Here is a 21,424-nt window from a genome sequence, read left to right as displayed (position 1 = left end):
TGTGTGTGTGTGTGTGTGTGTGTGTGTGCATGTGCGTGTTTGTGTGTTTATGTGTGTGTGTGTGTGTGTGCGTAAAACGTGTGCATGCATTTCGCACGCTTGTAATGGAAACTGAGATACAAAAGACCAAGGACATTATACATATGTATTATGTCCTTGAAAAGACAAAAAATATACCAAGGCCAAGCCACCAATAAGGAAAATACATTCATTGTACCTTGAAAAGCTTGAAGAGTTCGTCGAACATTTGTGCGGGATCGCGCATGTTTTCGATGACGTCAGCGGGAAGATGGCCGTCGATCTGAAGCATCAGTTTGACCTGAGAAAAGTCGTCTGCAGACTGACGCAACCCCGTGGCCACCTGGGAAAAACAGAAGAAAAAAAACACCAGAAAATTGTTACTCAAACAACTGGATAGATTTTGTGTATCTCATTACTTGGATGTCTAACCTTCATCGAAAGAAACATTTTTTCACATCTATACTCAACGTTGCAAATGCAGAGAACAAGTGCCACGACTACTAGTACTGTACTTCTGAATTGTTTTCAATCGCAAATTTAAGACACAGTGAAAACCTCCCCATACTTGGTTGTGTGTGTGTGTGTGTGCGTAAAACTAATCGGCACGCATTTCGCACGCTTGTAATGGAAACTGAGATACAACAGATAAAAAATATATACAAGCGGCCAGACCACCAATGAGGAGAATACATTCATTTTACCCTGAAAAGCCTGAAGAGTTCGTCGAACATTTGTGCGGGATCGCCAGAAAATTGTTACTCAAACAACTGGATAGATTTTGTGTATCTCATTACCTGGATGTCTAACCTTCATCGACAGAAACAATTTTTTTCTCATTCTATACTCAACGTTGCAAATGTAGAGAACAAGTGCCACGAACTGTATGACTACTAGTACTGTACTTCTGAATTGTTTTCAATCACAATTTGAAGACAGTGAAAACCTCCCCATATTTGGTTCGTACCTACCTTATTGACGATCTTTGAAATGACTATTAATACTTTTTTGGCCGCGATTCTTTTTAGTCATTTCATACACGCCACGGCATTCAACATTTTGTTAAAAGTTGAAGTGGTTCCTAGATCTATGCGTTAATAACTAGTACACATGTATTTCGATTTTTATGTTTTACCGTTTTGTTGCAAAACAAGCATAAGATGTCACTGTTGTTGTTATATTGTTGTTGTTGTTGTTGTTGTTGTCGTACTGACCTGGTTGAGAAGTTTGGAGAAAGGTGATATCCTACTCCGCATCATTTTCGGACTAGCGGACCGCCCGGACTTGGCTGCAGTGGTAGTCGCCATGCTGGGTGACCACAGTCTCCCCACAGTAGTTGACACCGTGCTTCCCTCTAACCGACTGGTAGCGACATCTGTGGCGAACCCTGAACAAAAAATCAGAGAATCAAAAACACATTTTATGACCCACCTGTTAAAATTTCTGTAACGATTTTCAACCGCAAGATTACCTCGTACGCCTACTCCATACTAGCCTGGGTGCCATCCCCAGTAGTATATTCGCCAGCTCTATAACTGGTTATAGAGCTGGCGAATATACTACTGGGGATGACACCCAGGCTAACTCCATACAAAGTGAACACAAAGTCGTCCTGCATATCTGACAAGAGTTTGCGATCCTTTTGTAGCTGACACGATATCTGCAAATCTTCTGCCAGTGCGTCAGAAATTATTCGCAGATCAGAAAAACGATAAGTCTAGGCCATTAATACCCTGAGCACACACCGTCTAAGTTTCTGTCCACAGAGTCTGGTACAGGTGGCAGGGTTGAATCGTGTGAAACCAGGGAAACTTGTCGTAGACGATAGAATTCGTCTGATGTAGAACAACAGAGGGATTTCCTGAACATCTTTGGCAAATAAACAGCAGTTAACGCAATCGTGGGCTCACTAGCTGGTTTTACGAACATGAAAAATCACGTATCCGCCCTCAGAGACACGTTTGACAGCTTGTGGTTGAAGAAAAAACCTCAAGCGTCTCGTTGAAGTTGTGTCATCACCTGTTGGGTGTTTTACGCATTTTTGTCTTTAAGTGGCGGGTTCCTGAAAGGCCTTCCCTCCCAAACAACATTAACAGTACATTTGCGGTGCGTGCTGTTTTCACAAACAAACGGCTTGTGGCCTAAAGGGGTATAGTGCTTAGTCTACTCATGCTAGCCTGGTTACCAAACCTATCTTAGCTTCCGAGTCCTACATGTACATCTTCTTTGCAAATAGCGAGAGGATTTGAGGATGTAGGACTCGGGGGCTAAAATAGGTTTGGTCAAGGACATTTCCACTTCAATCTATCAAACTCCAAAGCACAAAAAAGTCTATAAAATTTTTACGTTCCTCGAAGAAAAACTGATCGTCAAACATGGAATATTACAGACCTTCTACGTCCTCGTTGCAGTTTTCATCCATAGCTGATCAGTGCCAGCGCTTCATGTTTAAAAGGAAGACTGGGGAAAGGACACTTAAGTGTAGGATGTTCTGTATTTTCTAGGCCAACCCAGCGAGTATATCTAAACAGATAAATTTCCGTCATTGTTTGTGAGATTCCGACGCTATTGAAGAGACAAAACCTTTTCAAATGACACCTTTCCTGAACAATAGAGGCCACCTGTAACAACCGTATTATTACCCCTAGCCCAGTTTACTACTAAGTGCCGAGCACAGATAGTCACTTGTTCGGGGATGGCTCGCTATCTCCATAGCAACAAGTTTATCGTCTGTCGACCTGTCAATCAATAGAGCATTGCATCTCACCAATAAAGCATCATAGTTGCCATCTTGGTGGTTAAAACAATACGGCTAGCTTGTCGGCTGCAGGAAACAACGAGCGTGATTTGAAACACAAATACATTGAGTTGAAAAGGAATGTAGGTCATCACAGTAAACGAAACCACTTTAATGTATACTGATATTTCCTAAATTGCCTTGAATTGTAAGCATGTAATGGCGTGATCAAAGATAGTGTCCCATCCAATGACAATACTTCCGTGAGTTATTTTGGGTCCTTCTGTCGATATATTGTTCACGTAATATGCAATGATTGAGAAAAACCAAATGACGAAAGGAAAAAGTGTACTATGAATTATTTAAGTATCCAGAAGTCATTGGCAAGTAAGCTACTGCGGCGAGAACAACAAGAAAGTTTTAAAAGCAAGATAAGAGTAAGATACATCGTAATACTGTGCTATCAATGTATGGACTTATCAACGGGTAGATTCAGAGCGAAGTATATGTACTGCAACTCGAATGTAAGACTCAAACCGGAAGCTAACTTTCCTGTCAGACCTTTTGTATGAGGTTCACAGAGAAACAATACCACCACGAGACCGACTGTTTCCAAAATACAAGTTTCTGATTCTACCTCGCATGTTTCGTCAACAACGCTTCTCACCTGTTCCCAAAACACTAACTTATATGCTTGGACGAGTGAGGACTGAGCCTTGGTGGAGAAAAATAAGAACTACGCAAAACATTGTAACATTTCTGACGCTTGCGTGGAAAGACCCGTGCCGCCGGGGTGGGAAAGTTGCGCGTGTTTGCCGTCAGTGGGCCGGTTTGTTTCCATTCTGTGGTTCACTTGACATGAAATACACGCATGTAAGAGAGAAGCTCTACATTGTACTGAGAACAGAGGGTTGTCGTCTGACCGAAACAAACCAAGGTGTATGGGCGTTAGGGTGCAATTCAGAGACATGGGGGAGGGCTACAGATTCGACTACTATAGATGTATCTGTTGGACGAGCTTGTATTATTGGTCTTCTGTGGCTTTTCCTACGTTTTCAAGTCTCTATCTCTACTAGTCTGCGTTTTAAAACCACTAGAGACGGATAGAAACACATAAAAGGTCATAAAGATCCTCAAAATAAACCCGACCGATAAATCTGCTTGGGGATCATGCAATACAACTTTGCAACGAGATTTATCGTATCTAACTATCAATGTTTCCTTTGTAAATTATGTCACACCATGTTATAACACACCACACCACAAAATATCAAACGTTTTCAAGATATGATAAAGGGGAGAGTTTTCTAGATAGTGTCTTCATTGGCATGCCTTCCGAGTGTTACATTCAGGTCCGGTTCTGAAGTTGTACTTGTTGTTTGTGACCGCGCAGTCTTATTTACCAACCGATGTTGACCCCATTGCCCCGTTTGTCGATTTTTAAGTGCCCGTGGTTTACTCAAACACCCGGTGAGCTTTTAAACACACAGCTACTACAGGTACTTGTGACAGACTGCACCGGTTCACAACTCTATAACAGTAGCTCAATATGTATCGATCTAAAAACCTGGCGCAAAACACTTGAAACTTGGAGTGTAAAATGTGGTCTGATCTCTGAGAGCTTTTCAACGTGAGGTTACTAATAGTAGAGGGGTGCTCTGGTACTTTCTCTCGCTTTCATCTGATTGATTTAAGGTCTTCCTTTAAGAGGGATCGCCTTTAAACACCTGTTGCTTTGTGTGCATCTTAAGTTCTTTAGTTGTGCCATTTTAACCCTATATCCAAAGCAGGAGAAATCCCAAGTAATCCAAGAGGAGAAGATTACGAAGTGGGATTTCTGTGTTAATCCGTGTTAACGTTATGTCATTATTGTGTGAGAACTGGTGTATGTAAATTTACCTTAAGTCTTACAGACATCTAAGACCCTGTTAAGACGGGCAAATTAAGGTCACTATCAGACTATAACCTCCACCAGGCCTTTCTACGGGAATACGGATCGTGGAAGTCAGCAAAAAAGAGAATCAAATTGGCCAAGGGAGTCCGGCCGCGGGGAGGTAGTTTCGTTCAAACCAAAAGGCGGCCAAACTCCCCCGGCATATATTCTCCTATATATAGCCAGCGTAGTTAGTCTGGTAGAGACTAATCAGACTAACTGAATCAACAGCAAGAAAAGGTATGCCATACGAACCGTATACGCACACTCTCTACCCAATACAATAAACCTATCTTCTTTGATAACAAATTTAAGACACTGTACCCGTAAATATATCTACAATTTTGAGGTATTGTGCTGGGAAAATGTTAAGGTTTGCCATCTTATATGCAACAATTTACATTGTCGGTTGTGATGTCATAGCTTCATATTACGTTTGTAAAATTTGGAGAATATTCTGTCCAATATTATATAATCCTACACCATTTTGTATGCGAACAAGCAAATGTCAAGGTAGTTATATATTTGTCAGACGTGATTCTTAAGTATATTGAACATAGCGAACACCGTCTGCAGTTGCCAACGCCAAAGTTCAGTCAACAAAGACTATTGCAAACTCCTTAAAAACCGAATATATAAATCAATTGGAAACAATGAGGCTACAGCAAACTGTAGCATTTAGATAACTATCTTCAGAAATAACGGCTAGCTTTAAGTTGCGTTCAGAATCCTTCTCGTTCTAGACACCTTTTGTTAGGATCAACAATTGTTTACCCATCTATAAGTCCATGTTTAAAGTCTTCGGACTTTGTGCGAGGTAACCACTTAGTTACAAAGCCACGGCCGTATTGTTTCTTATCGTCTGGGGGATTTGTTTCTTAAGACACGTAGGCTTGACCAAGCTTGCCTTGGCCTTCTTGTCTTAAAAGACAGAAAAATCGATCCCATTTCTTACACAACTTCTAAGAAGAAAACCATGCTACTCCTTTAGCAGACTGCTTTCAACCGCACTCCACATGTTGGTATGGGGCAAGTCGTGTGGAAAACATGGCATTCTTTACTCCAGTCCTTAGATATCTACAAAAATGTGAAGAACATAAGATTTCACAATATCTTCAACACGAAACGTTGCTATAGAACTGACCTATCGCTGAATCCCTCGCTGTCTTGTCGTCAGGTAAAATCTTGCTCCTTCGTGTCCATTTTTTTCCTGGCACAGTGGGAGGGAGTCTGCAGTCGGCTCCTTATGTTGTGACAACCGCACCGGCACGATCATTCGATCCGGCCGATTTATCCTGGCCTCCACAAAGGTTGGGTAAACATAGCGGTGCTCCCCGGGCTGAAAGGGGAGGGGTCTAGACTTACCACCACCGTGTAGGGTAGAAGTGTAGGGTTTCGTCGCGTGGAGTCGAATGTGCGGCTGGGTTTATGCTAAGGCCACACCAAGTAAATTTTATGGATGACGTCCTTTGGAGACCCTAAACCTAATGCGAGAGGGCGAAAAAAACAAGAAGGGCCCTAAAAAACAAGATGCCTAGATTAGAAATATACTAAGAGACGACAAATGTTAGGACACAAATTGAATGAGGTGACACAGTGTAACAAGCAAGAAGTCTTTTATTCATCATGAAAACAGCAATAAAATCAGGTGGAACAGCAGTTGTCGTCCTGTCCTGTTCTCGCGTTACGGGTTTCACGTCAATCTGACGATTTGTGGCACTGTCGTGACTCTTTGGTCATAGTTACAGGAAGCGGAATTTCTTGTTTTTTTTTCTAGGAACAGGCCAAAATCAATGCGCGCGCGGACGTCATCCATAAAATTTACTTGGTGTGGCCTAACAGGGGGGATAACATGTTTGGATGTGCCTCAAACGAAGAGAAAATCATCTGAGATCGGTCGGAAAATTTTCTGAGATCTAGAAATCGCCTTTCACCATTGGCGATTATAGTATATCGTTATTCAACACAACCAATGACAACTGATGTGATAGAACGAATTGATGGTGGCTACTTTTTAAAGTAAAAGTCTCAAGCTGTATATTTTCAAAACACCCAGGGTCGAGACATTAGACTTTTGAGAGGTCAATATAATTATCGACCTGTCATAGGACGCTAAATCATGGTTCACCTGTCTTTATCTGTATGCTGATGCCTGTAATTCTATATAATGGTATATTTATTTTTGTCATGATACATGTAATGGTTTTTCGAATATTACCTTTCAAGAGCAACGGCGGTAATTCTTTTTGTAATATAGAAAACATTTTTAAGTACATCTGGACCGTAATTACAGGCAAATTGAAATCACAGCTATGCTTACAAGTACATGCACTTCAATAGAGACTTGGTATATCCCTGTACTCAGGCTGTACTCAGCTCTAAATCAGTTTAGGAAGTTGGTGCAGCTTTATTCCCTTTCGCTAGAGGTCGCTAAGTGGCCTCATTATGTTTACCGAAGGAAAACATATTGTTTTTGCTACGTTTCGTCTTCTTCTTCTCCAAACAGTGACCTCTGACCTGACGGAACCACACTGTCTGTCACCATGATAACTGGTGTTAGGTTACATCATGTTGCAATTTCACAGTAGGAGGGATTTAGACTCCTGACATCATATACGTGAATGTGTGTAAGAATTAACAGAGCCTATGCGAAGGTAAACATTATGCATTTTGCTTTGCAAATGTTACTTTTCTAGTTGGTGTCTGCATTGTTGCTACACGGGCACGTCCCAAACTAACTACAAGCATGGAGTTAGAAGCCAACTTCAGAAATAGTTTGTGGTACTAATAGCAACTCGAACCTGCTTGGCTGACCCGTGTGATGTCGTTATATCGTATTTTGATCTAGCCTTACTCTCCAAGCAGAGGTTTGGGCTTTGACTTATTTTTGCCATATATTTTACCAAGGACATAATGATTGTACCATGTATCCTTGTCGTTCAATAAATTTCTTCTTTATTCCTGTATTCAACAGGAATTTAACAGATTCACAAGAGGGGTAGTGATTTAGTCAGTAGTGACCTGTCCTTGTATATGTCTATAGTCATCTCAACCAGACCAATTGTAGAAAAGAGCTTGTCGTACCATCATGGGCAGCTACGTGTACTACATTGTAAGTGTTGACCTTAGACTGTCAACACTTGCCACCAAAATGCCAGTAATTGTGCCTGAAATTTGTTGTATTTCTGCGTTATTATATAATACACCCCTTCTTGTATGCTAACCGTACTGACTAATTAATCACTACCCATTTGTGCTGTTGAGAAGCCCTGGTGAATTTGCAGAAAGGTTCCAGCCATCTTTGATTCATGTAAACCTTTCAAGATAATTAATCCGTTGAAGTACCATAACAATTCGCCAGGGGGCCCAAAATGTAATCATTTTGAAGTGTCATCAAACCTATCCACCTACCAAATATTGACATACACAATCCATCCAAGCCTTCTTTAGTAACCTTATTTACAAACACACACACACACACACACACACACACACACACACACACACACACACACACACACACACACACACACACACACACACACACACACACACACACACACACAAACAAACTCATAAAGACAAAACTTACAGTAAACATATCGTTTTTCTTTATTAATATCAGCGTTGCACTGACTGTACATAGTACCATGTAAACGCACCCGTTACAACACTTCCCCGACAGTCAGCACTCCCCCGGCCCTTTCATGTCGGCCTGCATACCACGGAAAACACCCGATGGCAACTTCTAAGCAGGTTTCTGTGCTCATTATATTCATGAACGGAAATCACTATGTCTGAGAGCTGCGGAATGTAACAGTAATTATTGGATCATGAAGTATGTTAGCAATCAAGCAAGATGTGAAGGAAATATTTCTGATTGGTCTACCACAGCGCTTGCTTTGTATATCATGAACAATATTGTACTACAGAGGAGTGGAGCACTGTAGCTTAACATTGCCACAACATCTAGATCGATATTAGTACATAGTATGGCCAGATAACTTTTCAATAAGTGAAATTTAGAAAAGAGAAGAAAACTATTCAACATCTTAAGTCATTTTTAGGAACATTCTGAACATGTGGAAATGTGGCTATACAATGTACAGACGTGGTCACATTCGTCGCACGATTATTTTTGTTGTAGAATTTTCATCGGGACTAAGACAGAATCTGTCGTCGGTAAGGATCTACAGCAAGTTCGTCAGTCACAAGACAGTTGGGTTTTGTACGACACATCCACGACTCGGTCTTGTAAGGCTACCTCACGAATGTGACCACGACGCCCTGACAGAAAAATCGTCAACATCATTCATGTAACTTCAGGTGCGACCCTCAGCTCAACAAACTTCAGTAAGGGGTAAATATTGCCCTTATCATCTATCCTGATGTACCATCTGATGGTATCAAGAGGCAATTTTGTGTTGGTCGGCGCGGTTTGCGGAGTGTAGTACACGCCGTGTAGGTTGGGGAAATATGTATTGTACATCCACCCCGCACTCCTGAACCTGAAGGCCGTCTTGGTAGCAGTGTCATTGTCCCATGTGGCGAAGGCGAAGTTGTTGCTGACGCGGAGAGCGTCGCGGGCGGTCCCGTTGAGCCATCTCCCGAGAGTCAGCCTGTACTTGGAGGCCTCGTCCTGGACGGAGAAGCTCCGGTACTGGGCGTAGCTCGACTCTCCGTCGAACGTCTCCAAATCCACCCGCAGCCCGTACCTGGCCTGGTTGGTCAGCAGGTGGATGTTGTCGTTGCCGAGCCAGAACTCCGTGGACAGGTTGCCGAAGCCGATCTTGTACTCCTCCCAGGTGCGGTAGAAGTCCACGGAGCCGTCCTGACGCCGCATAAGGACCGTCCAGCCCTGCCCGCCCTCCATGCGACAGTAGACGGGGACGGATCGGTTCGCCCCCGCCAGGCGGATGGTGTACACGCCGCTTCTGGCCGTCCCGTTCGACGAGTGGAAAATGGCCGAGCAATCTGAAAACAAACAGTTCGTCAGCGTTTTAATATGCGTCAACACTGTCTAACACAAGTTGTACATAACAAAACACATAACAGTTCGCCAACGACTCTCCCTGATAAAGAAGGGCGTTAGTGATAAACTAGTTAGGCCTGTCAAGGAAATAACTATTAAAAATACGCTTTTGACCTTGAAATTTGGTAACAAAGTATATCTATGTCTTTAACATGGTGTTTTTAATCAATCTCGTAATACTAGAAGTGGTTGAAATGACCGAAGTCTTGTACTTATCCTGGTATCCAGCCAGAAGGCCGGGCACCAGGCTATCTTGCACAACGTTTACCTAAGCCTACATATAACTACAGTATGTGTTCAATGGCCAAACTACATGTGGCACTGTTGGAACACCAGTACTATATTTGCCATTAACGGTAGCGACGCTTTTGATGAGAAACACTGTACACGAACCTCTTAGTTTGTTTCACGACTTCTAAGTTATGACAACATCTATATATATCAATTTTTATTCTAATGGCTTTCTGCCGGCCACGGCATTTCTGGCGGCATTACTCCGATTGAACCTCCCTGGTAGGACATGGTAGTATTCTTCGTGTGTTTTGTTATCTTACAAACTTTGTTATCGATATGGGCCACAAGCCTGAGGAAAATAAACAGTCAGTTATCCTACCGATCCACATGTCCGGAGAACCCAGGTGCCTCTCGACCTGTTCCAACATCCCCTCAGCCGTTTGCAGCTGCTGTTCCAGGTGCTTCCAGGTGGCTCGGAGCTGCGGCAGGTGTCTCACCGTGGGAAACCCCGCAGGTGCATGAAAGGTCCAGGTCCTACAGGGGCAGTCAATAGTGTTAACTAAAATCTGGAAATTCGAGTTTATTTTCTTGCTTTACGAAATAGTGCCCAAGTAAAGAAGACTTATCCCCCACACACAAATACATATGCACATGTTACACACACATGGCACGAGTGTCAGGATATAAAGAGAGTGAAATCTGGACATCTCATGCATTCTGTGCCATTTCTAGTATGATATATAAAGCTTGTGTTCCCTGGTTTACCGTGCTCAGCTTGCATTTTGAAGATTCTAAAGTAAATGTACAAGATACACGCGCACGGGAAATTGGATCTGTCCTTGGTGCTGAACACTGGATACAATGGAAAACATGTAGGTTATTGCCTTCCGGTATACTCACGCACACACACACACAGACACACACACACACACACACACACACCACACCGCACATACACACACACACATACGCACACACATACACATACACATACACCACACAAACACACACACAACACACACACACACACATCCATACGCCTATACACACACGCACACACGCACAGGCATTCTCCCTCCCTTGCCTATTGCCCCCCCCCCTCCAAGTATATTATCAGCCACCAAATACGAATCGTTTCTCCTCCGTTTCGCTTCTAGACACAGTCCATACAACTCAGTGAGCGCTAGTTCTCATTCCTCCATAAAAACTCACCTGATTTTCACGGCAGCGCAGTCTGTGGACCCGCGGCCTCCTCTCCCCCCGATGATGTCACCTGCCACGGTCTTGTCGTTACAGAGGATCATCAGCGTCACGCACAAAAACTGAAGGCAGCGTGTTGTCGCCATGCCGTGCGCCAGTCTGACGCTCCTATAGCCGCTGACTGATCCGTGATCGGCCCCGGCAGCGAGAGGTTGTGTGTATCTCGCGGTCGTGGAGGTTAAAAACCGCCGCGGTATGCAGCGATGTGATGTAGCGATGTATTATTAAGCTAAGCAAGTCTGCTGTGAGTCTAATTAATCAGAACGCGGCTGCATATGCACGAATCGGCCCGCAACAGTTTGTACGTTCAGTTAGTTCATATCAAAGACAAACTGGAAGAATGCAAATGATCAAAGAGTTACATGTACACCATTTCACTTCCCCGCAGGTGCTCAGAGGACATAGATCATAACTTGTTTTTTTTTTACCTCCGGGGAAGGAAATATCCTAGAGAGTTAAACTTTGAGCAACTCGTTGACCTCTTTATTTCAGTTCTATACATTCCGCTGAGTAATAACAGCCAGTGTACCACAGTGAGTTTTAGAGTCCTGAAATAATAAGCATGATTAACTCTGTCGTTAACAAACGGAGGCGCTTAGGAACGTCTCATAAGGCCACACCAAGTAAATTTTATGGATGACGTCCGCGCGCGCATTGATTTTGGCCTGTTCCTAGAAAAAAAACAAGAAATTCCGCATCCTGTAACTTTGACCAAAGAGTCACGACAGTGCCGCAAATAGTCAGATTGACGTGAAACCCGTAATGCAGCCTGCAAAAATGTACGTGATGAAAGAAACAGGACAGGACGACAACTGCTGTTTCACCTGATTTATTGCTGTTTTGATGATGAATAAAAGACTTCTTGCTTGTTACACTGTGTCACCTCATTCAATTTGCATCCTAACATTTGTCGTCTCTTAGTATATTTCTAATCTAGGCATCTTGTTTTTTAGGGCCCTTCTTGTTTTTTTTTTCGCCCTCTCGCATTAGATTTAGGGTCTCCAAAGGACGTCATCCATAAAATTTACTTGGTGTGGCCTAATAGAGATAACTCGGAAGGAAGGTTGAACGAATGGCTGAACACATAGAGCACAGTACAGTAGTACGTATTCTGAACAATTTTGTAAAATGTTTCGTTCGTTCACATTATCTATGACTTTGGAAGACTGGTGGGTGCAAACAAGTGGTAATTCAATCCCTACTTCCCTTCCTATGGCAATCTCCTCCCTTCATTTTAACCTTTGTATCTTGTCAGGTACCTTAAGGTGTCCTCCCTGGCTAATTTGGCATTTTAACTTTCCATCGTTTTCTCACAAAGAAATTTAGAAAGAACTGTAGTTATACTGAATATTGATACCTGGGTACAAAAGGGTTATGAATATGTTTTTTGGACCATATGGATGACGTCATCACATTTCATTGCCCCAAATGTAATTATCTTTAAAGCTATAATATAGCACTTTGGTAGAAGTAACTGAAATAAAAATATGATTTCATGTGCATAATGGTCAAAGCTACAAACGTACGTTTGCACAAATTGATATCTACTAATTATCCGTAGTTATTAGAGAATAACTAAATTTTGATTAGGCAATTAAAATTAATTCTGAGCATAATGTCCATCGCGGGACCTTGGCTCAGTATTTATATAAGATAAGATAAGAATTAGGTTATTCTCTATGTTGGCAACCTTGTTTTACGTAGAGATACAAAGAGCGTCAGAGCCAGCAACCGTGTTTTCAAAATGCAAGTTGGTTCTACACACCTGTCCTTGGTGCTGAACTATTTTTAAACACAAAACACGTCCATCCTTTGTACGGAGCTCCATTCGAACACCGAAAATACATCTTTCCTTCGTACTGAACTGCATTCGAACACGAAACACACTTGTCTTTGATGCTGAGTATTGTTGCTATGTAGTAGCGTTATGTTCAATGAGGTACCCTCACTATATTCAATAGAGTACGTGTTCCAAAATAACTTCACTTATAATGCACAACAATTAGTCCCCTTCTTAAGGTAGGAGTGATGGCGTAACTGTTGAAACAAGTACCACTAGTAGTAGTCACTACGTTCTTCACACTGATCTAAAACTCATTTCTCGCACGTTATATCATTATGTTTACCGAGGGTTTCTTCCTCTTCTTCTTCTCCAAAGAGTGACCTATGACCTGACCAATGACATGATTTGTTGACGTCTGTCACCATGGTGACTGGTGTTGGGTTACATAATGTTGCAATTTCGTGGTCTGCTCTGCTCCTGTCACCATATACTAGTAGTACATGTATGTGAATGTGTTTGAGTAAGAATTAACAGAGCAGACCATGTCTGAAGGTAAACATTATGCATTTGCTTTGCAGATGTTGCTTCTCTAGTTAACAAATATATTAAAAAAACAGAATGAAACTGACTCATATTTCGCAAAAAAATTCTCTTTAATATACAGAAGATGCGTGGCGTTGAAAAAAAAGGATTTTTTCCACAAGACGTTCTGACCAGTCATAAAAAACGAGATATAACAATAAAATGTGATCTATATCTGAAGTTGTATCTTAATATTGACGTTGGTACGTAACAATTAAAATAAGTCACGGAGCATTTCTCAGGCATTTATATCTTCAGTAGAAAAATGAATCAAAGTTATAATGCACTGTAACTTGACTTACTAGTACGCCGAGTCAAAAACTCACTAAACACGCACATAAATAATATCTCAAATGCACCAATCCATTAGGCCATATTGATTTGATTATATGGATGACATCCTCTGGGAACCCCAAAACTGATGCGCGCGTGCGAATAAAAAAAAAGTTTTGCAAAAAAAAAAGTTGCTTTCACTATGAAATCTACGTGGTCATGAAGGTTGAACAAATGGCACAGAATATGTTATGGCGAATAATCTAGTCTTCAAGTTCATTTCTTTACAATTTCGTCTTTCTTCGTTTGATTTTGGCATTCTACGACATTGGTATAGTTTGTATTAATTTTTTTTGTAACTTATGATATATTTTTGCTCATTTTGCAACTGTTTTACACGATTTACAGTATGGTTAAAAACTTTTTTTTTTGAAACGGCCGAAAATTCATGCGCGCGCGGATGTCATCCATATAATCAAATCAACATGGCCTTACCGAGAGTGCCAAGAAAGAAAATAGAAAATTAGGTACCTGACAAAATACAAAGGAAGAAATGTGAATTTTATCTGATGTATACGTAGGGTCGTCATCTTGGCAGGGGTGTTTCTTTTTGCATTAAAAGTATAACTTCATAAGAAGCTCAAACTCATAGAACATAAAACCATATCGGTTACGAAGACGCGTGGACCTTTCTCTAAGTGATCTGTGGGGTACAGGAGTAGGCCACCGACCCCGCTGCCACCATGCCAACCACGGCGAGCGCTACCGTCTCGACCCGCTGGATGTGCCTGAACACGCGGTGCTTCCCCTCGTGGCTTGTCGTGTTTTTTGTCGTTTCTGTAGCGTTCTCCAGTTGCAGTTTGTCTTCTGCAGTCGTCTCCGTCTTCTTCATCTCGCCCTTTGTTTTCTCCTCAGTAGAAGTGTCTGGCTTCACCGCAGATTGGGTCATCTTAGAGGCGGGAGCAGACTGGGTCATCTTGTAAGGCGCTGTTGGCATCTCAGGATCAAACTCGCGGTTGAGAATCTCGTAGAAGTGCTTCCTGATGCGAAGCCGCGCCATGGCGAGGTACACGTTGCGCTGATCTGTCGTCATGAAGGCCCAGGACTTCAATATATCTGGCACGCCGTCAATTTCCTCCTGCACGCTGCATCCAAATACAGTTGGCCCCTGAATAGGTGGGCGAACTTCATCCACTGTGGGAATGCCAGGATCATTTGTTGGAGAAGTGATCTGAGTGTGGTTATCTCCAAGTACGGGCTTCACTGGGATTTTCATCGTATTGTGCGCCGAAGCCACCTCGGGATCCGTCCCTGTGCTGTATCCCCAGCTCCGGTACGGGGGAAGGCTGGCAGATGTAGTATCTGCAGCGGTGTGGTTGTAGTACCACTGAACTGTGACGGTCTCAGTAACCACCTGAAATATACACATTCTTCCATAGTAACATAGTATGGACACAAGCAAGGCCTGGTTGGGCATCCTTTGTTACTTTTAAGTATCAAAGCACAGTGGCTTCCTACTGGGAGACGTAGAGTGGGACGTCCTTATACTACACTTTTGTCCGTGTTAGAGAGAGACACTGTTCTCGCAGGGACTGCATTAGTGTCCGCTATGAGAGATAGGACATACTGGAGTAACTTTATCAAGTGTACCTCACCGGATTAGTATAATCCAGAGGCATGATGATGATGCTGAAGTAATCAAGGGATGCCCAACCAGGCCAACTTAAAAAACAACAACAACTAAAGTTGGACAAATTGTTGATCATGTTTTGTGAAGAATCTTGCGTGTCTAATCGTCTATACTTCCTCCACTTATAAAGCTAAAATGATATCACGATATTTCATGCATGAAGAACAGACAACATAAACTAAGCGACTACCAGTGGTCGATGGTAACAGATCCCACTAGTAGTATAGTACCAGTATAAAAGATGGTATAGAGATGGATCTGTCCTTGGTGCTGAACACTGGGTACAGTGGAAAACATGTAGGTTATTGCCTTCTGCTATATATGGTGAAGTGATAATGTAGCAAACTCACCGTCGTCACAGCTACAAGGAGCAACATCGAGATCATAGCCGCTTTAAACACCAGCCGGTGTCTGTCCTGCGGCTCATCCGGCACGTTACAAGCCGGGAAACTGGGAGAACTAGCGGCTCGAGCTCGAGACCGCCGGTGCCTTCTCCGGCCACGTCGTCTTGACATGTTGTCTCAGAAAAAATCTCTCTACTGTTGACCTGGGAAAGGAGCAGCTGAAGTCTGCCTGTTTCACTCTAGTAGTCAGTCGAGAGTGTAAACAGACCACGTAGAACGCCGTTGCTAGTCTGGAACACTGGGAGTTTGTGCGGTTCCAGAACAACTTTTGGAACAACGGGTCGTTGTAGAACTAGGACGGTGCTAGGGCCCGGCAGCGACGTCACGGTACTATGTTCTATAATACATGTACACACACACTCAAAATAATAACAATTTCTCGGAATACATAAATAACGCGTTATGCAGATGGACGGCACCAAAAACATATATTGAAGCATCACATTTTGTCCGGCAGTGTGCCTGTCAAATATTAAACGTCTCTCCTGATATCATGCGGAAGTTAAAAGTACTGCATGTTACGATGGCGGCACCCGGGGATTCTCCGTTTCATATAAAGTTTTATTACTCCGTGAAGGAGGTCAGGACCTCCGGACGGAGTGTTGTGATCGGCTGATTTTTCGTGTTCGCAGTCAAAACACTGGGTTCTCTTTGTGTAATCGGCACGCAATTTTATACGCCGTCTGCGGGCATGCCCGTGTTGATGCACGAATGTGTATTTTTGCCGTTGCAGCTTTCGCGGTCAATGTAATATTGCAGACGCACCCCTACAATTACGAGGCGAATTGGAATGGTCCAGAAAAACGCGTTGTTTGGAATAGCAGTGGGGGGGTGGAACTTCATGCAGATACGGGGTGGTTTTGATAAGAGGTTCCAGATGTTTTTGACCATGGTTAAGAGATGCCAAGTTTTTTGGAAGATGTTCGCAGCCAAAACGCATTCTTCCGTACGTCGCATTTTTGTGTAATTTCGCATGTGGTGTGGCATTATGTCCGGGATGATGCACGTCTTTTTATTTTTACCGTAGCTGTTTTGATATTGGAGTAAATGCTTATTTTCGAAACATCCCCATGTCGTTGAAATGTTGTCGTCCGTTTATGTCACCGGTAGTAAGTCGCGGCGAGGCTGATGGGGCGGAAATGTGGGGTGGTAAGAGGTCAACATTAGGAAATGTTAATACCGATGACGTAATCCTATCGATTTCAAACTGGTCGGGTGTGGCGACCTAGTGGCGGCGTGTATTTAGTCACGTAGCAACTGGCCGGTCGTCCTAGCAACGACACATGGCCAATATTTTTGGGTTGGGCCGCTCTATAGTGTTAGTGGAGCAGCTCTTTGTAAACATGGACAATATTTTTGAGCAACCCATCAATGTGTTCTGCCTCGTGGTCGGATGTGGTCTGGGGCTGGTAAACCGCACATACAGTACTAGTAGATCGGGTAATTTTATGATTTGCTAGTTGTAAAGGCGTCGTGTAGTATGAGCCGGTATATGAAGAAGTAGCCTGTGTTACACAATCATGCTTTCGGCCGGATTGATGTGCAACTGTTACTAATTACAGGGACTGCGCTAATGCCGACCAGTCGCTGTCCTGATACACCGCGAATGTGCGAGTGTTCCCTGTAGACAGTCCCGGGAGTCATTTTTTTTCGCACATTCCAGGAGCCAAACCAAAATACGTTCATGAACCGAGTCCAAAAAACCGAAACGTGAAAATCGGATGATCGGACCTGATGTACATTTCTCTTTCTGTAGATTGTACACACAATACACACATCTTTAGATAATCTGGCCATGGCAGGTAAAAAAAAGTAACCCTGAATCATACTAGATTAGCGTAAATGCATGTTTATGCGTTCAAAACAAGAAAAGAATTTGTTTCCCGGTATTAATCTCTTGAAACACGGCGCTGAATATTGACGCAAAAATATTTCGGGCATCGCGCGCCCTTCCCCGTTGTTTAGACTGTATGCAAATCCCGCGTCACGTGTCGGCATTTCGCATCTCTGATTGGTTGTTGCGTCTTAAGATGACTGAGCCGACGCGCGTTTAAACAATTTTTCTTTGTTCGATTTATCACACTTCACAGAGAATTGTCGCCAATGGCTACTTCTTTTTGTTGCAATATATAATACTTCACGGAGAATTGTCACCTATGGCTTCTTGTTGTAAATTCATGCCCGAGGGCTAATTGCAGGAACAGAAGAAACATTTGGTATAAAAAACAGACAATTAGTACACACAAAACTATTGATAACTACTAAGAAACTACTAGTAAAAACTACTGGGTTTGACTTCTTTTTTGAAGACAGAGGAAGACAAAGCCTCTTCACTCTGTTGTAGGGGAGTGTGTTTCCGGATATGTGTAGTCAGCACAACTAGATGGAGTGGGATATGATTTTCGTACGTAGGTAGGTTTAGGGTTAGCCTGGTGCTGTTTTTAACCTTCAGTAGGCCACAGCAAGTAATTTTTATGGATGACATCAGCGCGCGCATTAATTTTCGCCTGATTTTGGAAAAACAAACAAGATTTTTTTTTGCCCTCTGACAGTGGTCAACATGGCGAAAATGGGTAAAGATGTCTGTTGCCATGCCGGAACGTGGATTGCAGATAAATATGAATAGAGGAGACAAGAAAAGCCTCTAATTTATTGGTCTAACTATAATGCAGTGATATATTTTATTCCTTTTATATGTGATGTTCTAACAGAATGAAAACCATTTGTACAATGCAAACTTTCATTTTTTTAGTGTCAAATGGATGTTATAATAGTTGGCAGTAAACTTATTGTGCTCTCTTTTTTTTCTGGCACTGTGTTATCTTTCCATGCCAGCCCAAAAAAAAGATACCAGTACAAACAAGAAGCAGTTATAAGGATTCAGCTTCTCCCATCTGGACATGGATAGTTTCGACCTCCTGAGAAACCATACTGTAAATCGTACAAAAACAGTTGCAAAACGAGCAAATATATACCGTGAGTTGACTGCCAAAATTAAACGAAAAAGACGAAAATGTTAAGAAATGAATGTGAAGATTATTATGAATGTGAAGATTATTACATTATTCGCCAAACCATACATACATTTCTTGTTTAACAAGGTTCACGATGTCAAAAATTGAAAATGCTATGCTTTATCTTGCTTTTTTTGCCCGCCTTGTTTTTTTGCCCTATCGCATTAGATTTGGAGTCTGCGGTGGATGTCATCCATAGAATTTATTTGCTGTGGCCTAATGTTCAATATGCTATGTCTGGACTGTCTCGTAGATTGGGTGGTCATCGTGTTTCTTGTAACTACCTTGTGTCAATGGGTGAACTGCTACCCTGGTACAAACGTATCAGGGTATTTCACCGTTGTTTCGCCGTCAGAAGATTCACCGCTGACTAGCTATGATTGAGGGTCAGGCGTCTTCTTGACACCGAAAGGAAACGAAAAGAATGAGCTGGTTTACGAATTACTACTAGTACCTTCGGGCGATGATCCCGTATCAAGGTCTTTGTTTTTTTTATTTCCCATTCTTTAATCTTTCTTGGGGATTGGCCTTTTAGTGCTACAGCCTGACATAACTTATGAAGTCCAAAATATAATGTAATGCCCCCCTCCCTATCCTACTTGATAGAACGGGGTCATCTCAGTTCAAACTTACGATGTTCTGTTGATGTCGACGTCATACGATTCCAAATTCTCCAGGACAACTCCATGGCAACAAGGTGTTCGAAAATCATACCATACTTTGCGCAGGTAGCGACAGGTGTTTTATCTCTGATATTTTCTCTAATTTCTTTCATGTGATGTAAGGAAGGAGTCAAAGATGAAGATTTCATCAGAGTCAACATCGTTTCAAACGTTTTAGGTTATCCGTATGTCCTTGTTAATTAATTATCCTGGGTACAAAATTTAAAACACCCCTTCTCTTCCAGTGATGGAATGTCCGTTTCGAACGTATCGACCGTTAACTTTCAAATCTCGCACTTGTGAGTTTGACACCGTGGAGGAAGGTTCTACCTTTACTCTCCGAGTTCGAATCGCATTCTGAAACCTTGAGAACGACATTCGCTTCACTGGAAGGATCCCGACATGAGTCTTTTCTCGCCGACTTTCCCTGTGCCTTCAGCGGAGCAGTGCGCCTGGGAAGTCATGAAACCTTTCCGGGTCTTCGGTTCCGCCTGGATGCGGAACGCCGGCCGCCCCATCAGGCAGGAGCTCCCCGACCACGTCCGCTTCTGTGAAGCCTGCGGACGGCCTCACGACGACATCGAGACCACCTGGGAGGTGGCTGGAGGAGGGTACCTGGCGCAGCTGCCTCCTCAGGGCCCCACCTGTGACACCTGTGGTCGCCGTACTGGCGTAACCAGTACCGTACGCCTCGCACGGTGGGGACAGGGATGGCGAGTCGTCGAGTGGCACCGCTTCGACTTCCTCCTCCTGAGCGCTGACATCTGGGGGACGCTGGACGAGGACCCCGTCTGCTTTCTCGTGGAGGACCACTGGGAGGACGACACCTACCGACCTGGTGACGAAGTCCACTTCCACCACTTGGTAGCGCTGTTCCAGACCCTGCGCCAGGGCACGCCGTCAGAGATCGCGGCCGCTCACCACGCCATCATCAACTGGATCAGCAGCGAGGAGACAGCTGTTGGTGTTGAGATGGACGACGAGCTGTCTGACGTGGAAGACGATCACCGGATGCCTTGGATCGTGGATGTGGAGGACCTCTTCATGCAACGTCCACAGTAAGGCAGACACTCACTGTGACTAAGTGACTATCATCACATCTATATCATATTACCATGACTCTATAACGACTATAACATGCGACGTTTCATCACGGAAACTCGAGCAGTACTGATAAGGTGGTTTGACGAATGTAGAACTGCTGTGACGTTTGACACTTGGACGGAAGATGGACTGAAACTGATAATCGTCTATCTGATTCCGAAGGTGAGGGTGACAAGGACGCCGCTTCGGACAGCATCTGGGGACATTTTCGGATTGACTGCTTCGAACATTCCACAACGTTTCATTTTCGTTTACATGACATACTTTTTCTATGACTTTCGACTGTGACACACCACCGAGAAAGGTGACAAATGTCCGATCTACGGTCAAATAATCTTTCAACTGACTAGAATCATCATGATGCTAACTTTTCTATAAAAAAAAAGGATTTTTAGCTACTAAGCATGCAACACATGATGGAGGTTTTGAGAACATTTTGATCGTGTCGCATTGACCAAAACGAATAGTACTGTAGGTCTATGGCAATGTAGAATCTTGTTTCGTAATGTAGTTCAAACCGTGACTAAGGCACCTGCTAAGTGTCTCCAAATACGATAACGTGTAAAATAAGTAGACATGTGAAAAATGACGTTCACATACACGAGGGACGTCATTGAAAATTACGTCTATTCTCCGAACACTCAACGGATATTGAACCAATGACTTGAATCAATTCGTCAAAGAACGATTCTCTTCAG

At 43.0% G+C, this 21,424-nt stretch overlaps 3 protein-coding genes across 3 annotated transcripts in view; 1 reads left to right on the top strand and 2 right to left on the bottom strand.

The window, feature by feature from the left end:
- LOC109475971 overlaps positions 1–7,233 on the bottom strand; it is a 10,997-nt gene extending 3,764 nt beyond the window's left edge. The window contains exons 1-4 of the mRNA XM_019776777.1: positions 7,206–7,233; positions 5,833–5,931; positions 1,233–1,405; positions 218–361 (exon numbers count right to left, since the gene is read on the bottom strand). Coding sequence (XP_019632336.1) covers positions 218–361; positions 1,233–1,405; positions 5,833–5,931; positions 7,206–7,233 — 444 coding nt within the window. The remainder of the gene's footprint in view (positions 1–217; positions 362–1,232; positions 1,406–5,832; positions 5,932–7,205) is intronic.
- A 1,767-nt stretch (positions 7,234–9,000) lies between these two features.
- Positions 9,001–11,300, bottom strand: LOC109475970 (ficolin-1-like). Its single transcript, XM_019776776.1, has 3 exons — positions 11,167–11,300; positions 10,334–10,488; positions 9,001–9,662 (listed from the first exon to the last, which is right to left on the bottom strand). The coding sequence occupies exons 1-3, from the start codon at positions 11,298–11,300 to the stop codon at positions 9,001–9,003; spliced, it is 951 nt and encodes a 316-aa protein (XP_019632335.1).
- An 8,724-nt stretch (positions 11,301–20,024) lies between these two features.
- On the top strand, positions 20,025–20,754 carry LOC109475969. Its single transcript, XM_019776774.1, has one exon. It carries the CDS (start codon positions 20,025–20,027, stop codon positions 20,682–20,684), a length of 660 nt encoding a protein of 219 aa, XP_019632333.1. The 3' UTR covers positions 20,685–20,754.
- Positions 20,755–21,424: the final 670 nt, after the last annotated feature.

The sequence above is a fragment of the Branchiostoma belcheri genome, unplaced genomic scaffold (assembly GCF_001625305.1).
Source record: "Branchiostoma belcheri isolate BF01 breed outbred unplaced genomic scaffold, Haploidv18h27 scaffold36, whole genome shotgun sequence".
Classification (NCBI taxonomy): Eukaryota; Metazoa; Chordata; class Leptocardii; order Amphioxiformes; family Branchiostomatidae; genus Branchiostoma; species Branchiostoma belcheri.
Note: the sequence above shows the minus strand (reverse complement) of the source record. Positions and strands in the feature narration are given on the sequence as shown.

Excerpts from the sequence above, each read along its gene's own strand:
- LOC109475970 (XM_019776776.1), bottom strand. The coding sequence starts at position 11,300 with ATGGCGACAACACGCTGCCTTCAGTTTTTGTGCGTGACGCTGATGATC. Across the intron at positions 10,489-11,166 it reads TGCGCTGCCGTGAAAATCAG|GACCTGGACCTTTCATGCAC; the intron begins GTGAGTTTTTAT and ends CTGCCCCTGTAG. Across the intron at positions 9,663-10,333 it reads TTCTCCGGACATGTGGATCG|ATTGCTCGGCCATTTTCCAC; the intron begins GTAGGATAACTG and ends GTTTGTTTTCAG.
- LOC109475969 (XM_019776774.1), top strand. The coding sequence starts at position 20,025 with ATGAGTCTTTTCTCGCCGACTTTCCCTGTGCCTTCAGCGGAGCAGTGC.